General features: G+C 33.4%; 1 protein-coding gene across 2 annotated transcripts in view; it reads right to left on the reverse strand.

The window, feature by feature from the left end:
• Nucleotides 1-12,070, reverse strand: part of LOC121373882 (guanine nucleotide exchange factor subunit RIC1-like) — a 68,938-nt gene that overhangs the window by 43,062 nt on the left and 13,806 nt on the right. The window contains exons 5-10 of one of the 2 annotated variants that reach the window (XM_041500676.1): nt 10,048-10,190; nt 8,251-8,286; nt 3,062-3,195; nt 2,335-2,426; nt 1,469-1,557; nt 141-285 (exon numbers count right to left, since the gene is read on the reverse strand). In XM_041500676.1, coding sequence (XP_041356610.1) covers nt 141-285; nt 1,469-1,557; nt 2,335-2,426; nt 3,062-3,195; nt 8,251-8,286; nt 10,048-10,190 — 639 coding nt within the window. The remainder of the gene's footprint in view (nt 1-140; nt 286-1,468; nt 1,558-2,334; nt 2,427-3,061; nt 3,196-8,250; nt 8,287-10,047; nt 10,191-12,070) is intronic. The other variant, XM_041500678.1, reaches the window with a different exon arrangement.

The raw sequence follows: 12,070 nt of genomic DNA on the forward strand, positions 1-12,070 counted from the left end.
TGTCCCACAAGAATCTCTCCTTGGAACATTAAACTGGATGAAGGATGAAGGGTTAATACAAGTATTACCTGGTTAAATAGCCAACATTATGTCTTTGTGTTTACACATTTACTAATATTTGAGTTGATAAGAAAAAGTACCTGTAATCTCCACCTAGAGTAGAAACCAGCAGAGAACCAAAAACACTCCACAATGAGAATCCACCGTTCCTCCATGAAAGAGCTAAGGCAGTGCCATCTGGTGTCCACTTCATACACTGGACAGCACCCACTATGTGGGCAGCATCTGTCAAACAGCAAATCATTGGTAAATAATATAGCAACACCTTTTAAACAACGGCTATTTGGCGGCTTACATAGGGTTATTTCAACACATGATGCTTGTCAATAGAATTTTATCTATCTACAATCTTCTATAATAGAAACACATAAGGATATAATGATTTATCGAAAACTCAATATGAAATGATATTACTTTTGTATTAAAATTAAAATTGACTTTTCTCCTTAAATAAAACAAAAACATACATTCTGAGCATTATTTTAATTTGATTTGGATATTGTGATATGTATCATGTCGTCACTCTATTGTATCTTTACACCCCTACAAAGACACCTACTTTAACATCTTTAACCTTCTGAGTACTGCAGACGAGATATCTCGCCCGACGTCACGTCAGTCGACATACATATACAGTGCATTCCCCAATTCATATTTCCCGCCGTTTTGCACACGACACTCACCGGAAACGGAAATATAATAAAATAAAATAAAAATTCTTTCAAAATGGTGGCTTGTGTTTTGATTTTTTCAACTAAAAATACCTTGAAATTTTGAGTTCAAAAAGTGGCTTTCGGCAAGTATTTTCGCTTGACAACAATTTCGGCACGTCGCGGTCATTTTCAGGGATCGATAGCTGATTGTGACAGCTAATTTCATAATAAATTTGATCATTTTACCAACAACGAAAATTACCAAATATTGCAATATGAATCGTAGTTCGGGTTTAAAAAAAAATTCTGGTCAGAAAACCACTGTTATCAGGAATAATGGACATAAATACTGGACAGCTGGCCACAAATGTCTATAAGTAAACGCAACTTTTTCGATTTTTTGCCTAATTTTAATCACCGTTAGCTGATCTAAAAATAATAAAAATTACAAAACAAACACGAAAATAATACTTACCGATTCATATATGAACTTTATTTCATGTATTTATAAAACATTTAAGTGAATATATGTGAGTAAAAATTATAAACTTGTACCCACTCAACGTGGTTTTTGTTAAAAATGAATCCAGTAGTCTAAAGGTTAAACACACTGAATTTATACTTTAAACAAATGTAATCAACCAGAACTGAAAATTTTGTCTTTAATAAATATTCACTCACTGAAACATTCTTCAGAACTTGTTACATGACTTAGCGGACTCCATGATTAGAAAAGATCTTACACGTGTACGAACCTGGATAATCTTTACTTGATATGACTAGCTTGTGAGATATTTCCAGCGCTCCAACCGCTTCATCAATCATGTATACCACACCTTGGCCACTGAAACACACAAATGATATTTGTATACAGCAGTGGTCATCCTTTAAATTGCTACACACAATACACACCACACGATATCACTATACAGCAGTGGTCATCCTTTAAATTGCTACACACAATACACACCACACGATATCACTATACAGCAGTGGTCAGCATTTAAACTGCTACACACAATACACACCACACGACATCACTATACAGCAGTGGTCATCATTTAAATTCCTACACACAATACACACCACACGATATCACTATACAGCAGTGGTCATGATTTAAATTGCTACACACAATACAAATTAAACAACAAGAATGTAACATCAGCATCAAAAGTTCCACTTTTAATCTCTGATCTATAAAGTGTTAGATCATATTAACCTTACGGTATTCATAAGAAATATATGATTTTAGCATGCACCCTTGCAGATAATCGTTATAATAATAATATCCAAACACATACACAAGAAATATGGAATATTACAGAATTCCCTGCAGGTAATCATCATAATAAAGGAATATAAACCCATATATGTCAGAAATATTTCAGGCTTCCTTGTGGATAATCATCATAACAGAATGTTTCTCTTCAAAGATTATGTATTTTAACAAAGTCACAATGACTAGCACAATTAGTTAGTAATAATTATATTATTTATTTCGACAGTGACGCGAAGTTGTTGATGTTTTTCCTAAGATAAACAGAGTTCCGTTCTGCTTAACTGTATCACAGCAATAATTTCAATACAAACACCATCACATTATCTAGACCACACTGACCTGCGACACCCGAAAGCCATGAGGCGGTATCGATGATTGACAGCCAGGGCCGTGGCACTCATTAATTCTTGGGCCCAAACACCATGGGCAGTCTGAAAAAACAAAACAGAAAATATTGAGAAACTTAACACAAGAACTGCAGAGGTAGTAACTGCTCAAACACCATATGTGGGATGAAAACAAATTAAACACAAAATACCCATTTGAGAAACAAGTGAAAGTTGCAATAATAATAACCATCAAATAACAATCAGTAAATGTTCAGGCTTATTATTACAGTAATAATTATACTGTATTAAACATGAGACTGTTTTATATAGTTAACTCTTGTCATGAACAAAATGAACTTGTTTGGTCCCAAGTTAAAATAAGTATTAAGAGATTTACAACCTCAATTAAAATTCTGATTGATAAATAATAACGTAACATATTTATGCACATATTATATCATATTCAGGGAACATTTTCTTTTCAAAAATTTGATTAGCGTCATTTCTAGTCCATTAAAAATTTATTAGCAACTACTGTTTAATGTTTTAAAATTGTGTATTAATCGCGATGCAATACAGCACAAAATGTTCCCCGTTAATAATCAACACTGTTATTGTTCAGTGAACCCACTTACTAGCACAGATGTGCTATGTATATCAAACAGTACAAGAGTTACAGTGATAGAGGACTACCAGCATGGAAATGAAAGGTCGGTACTACAAGTAATCACACTAACTGTTTTCTCCGACCGTGACGAGGGCGGGATGACGAACAGAGCCTTTCCACTCGACAGCACAAGGCTGTACCCGCCCAGCGTCGGACTGTACTCCATCTGAACAACAATCCCATCATCATATGACAATTTTGACGCTGAAACAAAACAGAATACTATGATTATGTCAGACCACATCACAGTAAAGAAGCGACGAGTTTCATACATATGAACACAAATGTGTGACCAGTATAGTGGCTAAAACATATTGGTATACTAAGAAAAAAAAAAGTTTATCAATTTGGTGCTACAGCATTGTACTTTAAAATACAAGCAATATTCAATGACACGACAGATATGCTTGCCATTTCGTATTGAAACTCTCCTGTTTCTTACTTACACTGACAAATGATACAGTAAATCAAATAAATCCACTGTCTGATTTCACTTTAAAATACAAGCAACATTCAATGACATGACAGATATGCTTGCCATTTCGTATTGAAAGTCTCCTGTTTCTTACTTACACTGACAAATGATACAGTAAATCAAATAAATCCACTGTCTGATTTCACTTTAAAATACAAGCAACATTCAATGACATGACAGATATGCTTGCCATTTCGTATTGAAAGTCTCCTGTTTCTTACTTACACTGACAAATGATACAGTAAATCAAATAAATCCACTGTCTGATTTCACTTTAAAATACAAGCAACATTCAATGACATGACAGATATGCTTGCCATTTCATATTGAAACTCTCCTGTTTCTTACTTACACTGACAAATGATACAGTAAATCAAATAAATCCACTGTCTGATTTCACTTTAAAATACAAGCAACATTCAATGACATGACAGATATGCTTGCCATTTCGTATTGAAAGTCTCCTGTTTCTTACTTACACTAACAAATGATACAAATGATCAAATAAATCCACTGTCTGATTTCACTTTAAAATACAAGCAACATTCATTGACATGACAGATATGCTTGCCATTTCGTATTGAAAGTCTCCTGTTTCTTACTTACACTGACAAATGATACAGTAAATCAAATAAATCCACTGTCTGATTTCACTTTAAAATACAAGCAAAATTCAATGACATGACAGATATGCTTGCCATTTCGTATTGAAACTCTCCTGTTTCTTACTTACACTGACAAATGATACAGTAAATCAAATAAATCCACTGTCTGATTTCACTTTGAAATACAAGCAACATTCAATGACATATATGCTTGCCATTTCGTATTGAAACTCTCCTGTTTCTTACCCGGTACTTACACTGACAAATGATACAGTAAATCAAATAAATCCACTGTCTGATTTCACTTTGAAATACAAGCAACATTCAATGACATGACAGATATGCTTGCCATTTCGTATTGAAAGTCTCCTGTTTCTTACTTACACTGACAAATGATACAGTAAATCAAATAAATCCACTGTCTGATTTCACTTTAAAATACAAGCAACATTCAATGACATGACAGATATGCTTGCCATTTCGTATTGAAAGTCTCCTGTTTCTTACTTACACTGACAAATGATACAAATGATAAAATAAATCCACTGTCTGATTTCACTTTAAAATACAAGCAACATTCAATGACATGACAGATATGCTTGCCATTTCGTATTGAAACTCTCCTGTTTCTTATGCCATGGATATCATCATATTTAATAATAAATACAAGGGTTATTTGTCAAAAAATGCAAAATATTGATAGAGTTGATGTCTAAATATTTAATTTAAGTAATCTTTTCAGCATAATCGGGTATTTTCATGTTTACTCTTTATGTTTAACATTGAATCGTAACTCGGTATTTCTAGAAGTTCGATTACGTTTTAGAGAATTCCCCTACCAAAATAGACTGGAAATTTGTATCATTCTGCTTTTTAACAGTAAACTAGCGTAACATTTTGAAGATTGGATTCACAAGTTCCGAGTAGTTCCGAATGAGTACGAGAACACGTCCGAGAGCATGTGGTGTCAATGGTGTCTTCCATTTACAGAGTAGAATGTCAAAAATGTGCTCATCCAAATCAAATAATATTACACATGTATTTACCGTATATCTTCGCCTATAAGTCGAATTTTTTTTTTATTTTACAAGTTTTATTGTTGAAGTATGCCATGTATTTATACTCAAATATGTTAATTTGACACATTTATTTTTTATAACCTATTTTTTTTGGCATTAGAACGGTTTTGGTTATTCGAAAAGGCGTACGATCTCACTCACATGCCAAGACAACAGTCCACTTAGTTAAATTAACAGTCATCACTAATAGTAAAAATGTAAACAATACTAACTACCTGTTGCCTGAGTTTATTTTGAAATCTGGTCACTGGCATTAATGGTTGTTCAAACAATGTTTTGGCGGTGATTAACTTCATGAATATTACTGAGCTTTCCCTTAAAATAGACTGATCTCTGCAGTTCACTATCTAGAGCAATAGGGACACACATCATTTGGTACAAAAACCAGTGTACTTTCCAGAGTTATCCTCCTTACATGTATTAATATGGCGGCAAAACGTGATACTTTCAGTTTTATCGTAGTGATCTGTTGTCAGTGTTTATAAATAAAGTTGTTGTCTGTGCACAAAACCATCTGTACAGTACTATACAGTAACAGTCAAACAGCTTTCACTCTCTACTAAGGGAATATTTCGTTTTGATGCTATGTAATAATGATAGTTTGATTGGAATAGTCTGATCATATTGCGATGTACAAAACGTGAAAACCGAAGTTTGTAAAATAATTTTCTTTTGTTCAAATATTATTGTTCTCATGTGCTGAAAATAAGAAATATTTCAATATTTATAAGTAGTTTTTCATGGGTCGACTTATAAACGGGTCAATAAAAAAATATGTTTTCAGGGCTTGAAATTAGGGACTCGACTTATAGCCGAGATCGACTTACAGGCGAAGATATACGGTAAATCAATTTCAAATGAAACGACATTCAAGGAATCGGAACACCTCGTCACATTCCGCTATGCTTATATTTCGTGGAAATGTACGAGGAGTTCCGAATGGCTCTCGGAAGCTTTTCATTTGGAACTCTTCGGAAGTAAAATTGCGCGAAGTGTTCTGGGTCTTCTGGTAACGAGATCTTGGACTGACAGATCTCGTGGCATCTCTCTGCAGTTGTTGTTTTTAGAGTCGACGAAAATTAGGATTGATATTAATGGATTATTAAATAAAACAGGTGGGAAAAAAAAGGGTGGGGAAAAGGTTAAAAAAAGTTTAGGGTCGGCACCAAAAATTTAGGGACGGTCGGGTAACCGGAACCAAACAATTTTTTTTACTACGCCTAAAGTTGATCTGTTATATACCGTGTACATTCTTTTCTAGAAAATATGCTTGTAAATACTCATGACACACATCTAATTGCAAATAACATATACACAGACACAAAATCATTAAACAATGGTCATAAAATAAAACTTATCTACTCATTTATAAATTTAAACTGTTAACTTTATACCATAATTATAATTAACAACATCTAGAAATGTATTGAATTTGAGGCTAAATAAATGAAAAGGTTGTATTATATCTATATTTTAATTAATACATTAAAGATCAAATTAAAGTTACATCATAACTAATAAAAATCCAAGAGCTAGTTTTGATCCAGAGTGAGTATTGAATACAGCAAAACTTTTAACACAAATGACTTTCACCATTTCACCAGCTACTAAACTTTACATATGTCTGACCATATGAATTACATACATTTTTACGAACGTATATCAATGTTTAATCCTAAACAACACTTTGCTTCCGACCTAGAACTCTTGTAATTAGCTTGTCATTAAAACAAACAGTAATGGATGATAGATCATAAAAACTGATACTTGTTCCCAAGTATGAGAGCTCGAATCTTACTCACGTATACAGACTTTGTTATTTCATGATATGCACAAAATATTATTTATTTTTTATACCTACATGTAATTCTAATAAAAGATTTCTAAATGCTCAACTCTATTAAATGCACAATATACTGTATTTAAAGTATCCAAGTGTTAACAAATATAAAAAAGAACAAAACAGAAATAAAAACAAAAAACCCATAGAAATAAATGAACAATAAAGATCCTTTACCCATCTCTTTCACCATTAAAGAAAACGAGATTCACGGAATCCTATCACACAAAAAAGAAGAAGAGAAAAGCTACAAACGATTCCATTAACCATGCAGGGAATTGACATCACCCAAGAGAAGAAACAGAAGAGACCTAGTTCTCGACAGTTGTAGAAGATTGCACGTAATCACTGTACAGATCACACAGATAATGGAACTACGTATGTCCAGTCTCTTATAACAGCGACTACTACAAGTTTCATTCACGATATGTACAAGTTTACAACCAGCATATCAAATAGAAGCAACACATTCCAAATTGTAAACATTAATATTTTGCAATAGCGTTGACCTTTAATATATATTTGACTTTCTATACAAAATATTTGACTTTCAACACAGAATAATTGACTTTCTACACAAAATAATTGACTTTCAACACAGAATAATTTACTTTCTACACAGAATAATTATAATTTACTTTCTACACAGAATAATTGACTTTCTACACAGAATATTTGACTTTCTACACAGAATAATTGACTTTCTACACAAAATATTTGACTTTCAACACAGAAAAATTGACTTTCTACACAGAATAATTTACTTTCAACACAGAATAATTGACTTTCAACACAGATTAATTTACTTTCAACACAGAATATTTGACTTTCTACACAGAACATGAATGAGACCCCTTTACATTAATATATAAACATATGCGAAACTGGAATATTCTCTGATTTTCAAGCAACTACGGGTACTAACACAAGTAAGTGTATTTTTTTAATCATAAAGATTTTCATTATATAAAATCATGCAATTCAAATCGATGCACTGAGTTTTTACTGGATGATATAGATGTATATGTCCTGTAGTATACGATGCTGAATTAATTAGACAGTTAAGTGAAGAATTAATGACATGCAAGTCTTATATAGCGGTAACAGGCCACTCCACTAAACAAAGTGGTGTGTACGACCACTCCACTAAGTGAAGTGGTGTGTATGACCACGGCACAGTTAGATAAACAAACAGCTGGAACAGGCCAACAACCAGGACGGCAGATACGGTATACGGTTATATGTAACAAAATCAGTTACCCGTAATTCCATTTGGCAACGTCCGCATTTCGCAAGCTCCATGGAAAGTATATGAAACCGACATTATTACAGACACAAAAAACAAACATAAGTTTAATATACATTCGAGCACTTGTCCAATATATATAGACCAATGTATACAGCATTAAAACTATCTTAAATAATGTGAGATATGAATTCACTTCTGATGTTTAAAAATGTTTTTGATATGGCTGCCATATACGACCATGTAACAGGACAGGTGAAAGCAATTAGTGTCCATTTAACATATTATTTTGTAAGTCTTGATGAAAGCAATACTAATTACCGGGTATTTAAAAGAGACACTTTTTAAACTTTAACACTACCAGACATCCACAAAAAAACACAGATTAGGATCCCAAAGTAATGCCACACTGCATCACATAGATTAAGTTTAATTCTTGTTTTAACTATGTAAGTGTAATAATCTGTCAATAAATTAAGTGAAATGACACAAGTTTGAATCGTGGACCTCATAGGTAATACATGTCTACAGACAAATGAAAAATTAGACACTGACAGAAAGCATGACTATTAACATGAATAGGCTTGAAGATTTCTACTTTTCCAAAGTGCATCAAGTTACCGTCAATTTTCTAAATATTCAAACTAAACCAGAAATCTGTGGAATTAAATGTCTCATCTACAACACTCCGATTCAGTAAATAAAGAAATAACTTGTCTAGTAACAACAAAACATAATTTAAGATTAAAAAGAAAAATTAATACATTTTATTTTTTTACATATACTTATAGATGCAACCATAAACCAAATTTCATTGGTTGAATATTTATAGTTTGATGCAAATGGTTGTAAATGCGAAAACTACATTTTGGAGCTAAAAGTAAAAGCTGATGCTGTTACTGTTGGTAAACTGAAACATCTCTCGCATGTTGATTTCATGACGGTGAGACAAAACGATAATACCATTGTGTTTCTTTCCTCCTTTCCATGTAATAATTTCAGGGCTAGTTAACAAAAACTTTTTTAACTGGTCCATCCAGCCACCATAATTTTAAGTGACACTATTTTTTAACCCGTTATTTTTAAGTTATGTTATTTTTAAAGATATATAGGTACTTTTTTTGTTTTATTAACTAAATACACCTACTGTATACGCAAATATGTTCGCGAATAAAATATACCACGAAAATCGCCAACACACTGATAGCACCGCAAATTTAAATATGCGCAAACGTATTTCCGATTTGGTAAAATATTATTTCCCTTATAATATATAGTCTTATCTCTACATGCCCAACCCATATCAGAATCAAGCAAAGGTCTGTACTGTCACGTGATTCTGTAAACCTGCATGGTCACGTGGATTTGATCGAAGTGACACACCGTTGGGTGTAAGTCTGTTACGTAATCTCAGTTTTGTTTGTTTTGTTTGTAACTTTGAATGGAAGTTTGTGGGTACCACCAATAATTATAAGTTATTTCTTATGATATTTGCGTTTTTCAATTTTCTGTATCGCATGTGCGTGTTCCATCAATAACATGACAATAGTCTTATCAGACATACATACAACATTGACGTTTTGCTGACAGCATGGTGAACATGTCCAAGTGTGTGTGTGAAATCGTCATTGAAAAGAGTTTGGCAAATGAAATATGGGTAATTTTGATTTTATTATCGGGGGACACAGTCGCGAAAATGTAAAATAAAAGTCTGATCGTGAATTATTTTAGCCGCGAAAATATTTGCGTATACGGTATGTATCTATCAGTTTGTGGAATGTCAGCACCATCACCACGGTAACGGTATTCACCTCGGAACTGCTGCAGGTCGGTGGAGACAGGAATGTCCCCGAGATGGAGCGTGGCCTTGTCATTCTTGTTTCCACTCCAGCGAACCCGGTTCAAGTAGCCGTCCGTCGTGCTCACCACCAACTCATCACGCACACTCAGGCAGCTGAAACAAAACAGTCAAAATTCAACACACATGTACTTTAAATGTCCTATGTCAAAATTGAAACTACAATATTTTGCTATTTTTACATTTATTTGTAATAAATAACTACAAATTAATTGATCTCATGCATAATATTTTCATAATTAACTCTAGAATAATGTTTTTAACGTCTTGTACTGGATGACAAGAGGGTTTCCTGAATAATTTGTGGCTAAATGACCACCATCTTTGTTTCTTTTGTTCTGGATAAACGTAGTGTTTTGAATGTGTATGCATAAAACAGTGAAAGAAAGAAACGTTTTATTTAACGACGCACTCAACACATTTTATTTACGGTTATATGGCGTCAGACATATGGTTAAGCACCACACAGATTTTGAGAGGAAACCCACTGTTGCCACTACATGGGCTACTCTTTCCGATTAGCAGCAAGGGATCTTTTATTTGTGCTTCCCACAGGCAGGATAGCACAAACCATGGCCTTTGTTGAACCAGTTATGGACCACTGGTCAGTGCAAGTGATTTACACCTACCCATTGAGCCGTGCGGAGCACTCACTCAGGGTTTAGAGTCGGTATCTGGATTAAAAATCCCATGCCTCGATCAGAACCCAGTACCTACCAGCCTGTAGACCGATGGCCTAACCACGACACCACCGAGGCTGGTGCAAAGCAAAAGAAATCAATTACTGCTACTTTGAGAACAAACAATTTAATTGTAAAAATACTGATGTAGTGAAATCATGTTAGTGTGTGCACATATTGGTATTTACAATAAAAAAATATATTATTAATTAATAAAATATCCCCTTTACATATTAATTATAAGCACATTTATTACATTAATTTTTATTTCAATTAATTTGTCTTAATAAAAAAAAGAATGGTGAAAATGACCCGAAAGTGTTTAGTCTACCATACCTTGACAAATGTTTAGGGAAAACACTATGGCTGAATTTACATATGTGTTACACGCATGTAACTACATACAATTACAATGCTTAAACACTGACATTTAACAAAAACAGGCTTCATAATTTTGGCCCTTTGTTTGTGTGTCAGTTAGACAACTTTACATTCATGCGAGCTGCCAATCTGTTACCTTGATAAAAAATAACATGAAACAACTTTTGGTTACCTATGATTTTTAAATAGTGTCCTTCAAAGTTGAACAAAAAAGAATTGCTAAAGAAGGGAAAGTAAACAAGCTGAACAAAGTTGAAGCAGAAAGAGAATCACTGCATGAAAATATACTTGGCATTTTTAATACTATATTTTTCCATTAGTTGCAAAGAATCTTTTTTCTTACGTATACCCGTTGGTGAGAACAACATGCGTTATTTTTGGTTACACATGGTTGTTAACACATGTACGTGTGTTAACAATTTCACGACATATGACTGGCTGCTCCTAGGTGATGACCAGGTCACCAATGCCATACAACCAATAAAAAACTACACGATGGAAATCAATTTGACTGTGACCTATAGTCAACCTGACATTCATGTGTCTGTGACACGTAAGTCACCTACAAGTGCAACTGCTGTAAATAACTTTTAGTTGAAAAAGGTTTTAAAATTTGCTTAAAAACTGGTTTTTGAGGATATGTCAGAAAGAGAATAATATATTTGTGTCCGTTAGATACCATTTATCTCACAACTTGTTGTTTAAAAATGTATCAAACTCGCTTTCGCTCATTAGATACATTTTAAAACAACTCGTTATGAGATAAATGGTATCTAACGGACACAAATGTATTATTCTCTCTATATGCACAATCCCACAGACAGGAAAGTACATACCACCGCCTTTGATATACCAGTCATGGTGCACTGGCTAGAACAAGCACACTAAGTAATATTATGACCTTTTTATAATGTT

The sequence above is a fragment of the Gigantopelta aegis genome, chromosome 6 (genome assembly GCF_016097555.1).
Source record: "Gigantopelta aegis isolate Gae_Host chromosome 6, Gae_host_genome, whole genome shotgun sequence".
Taxonomy (NCBI): domain Eukaryota; kingdom Metazoa; phylum Mollusca; class Gastropoda; order Neomphalida; family Peltospiridae; genus Gigantopelta; species Gigantopelta aegis.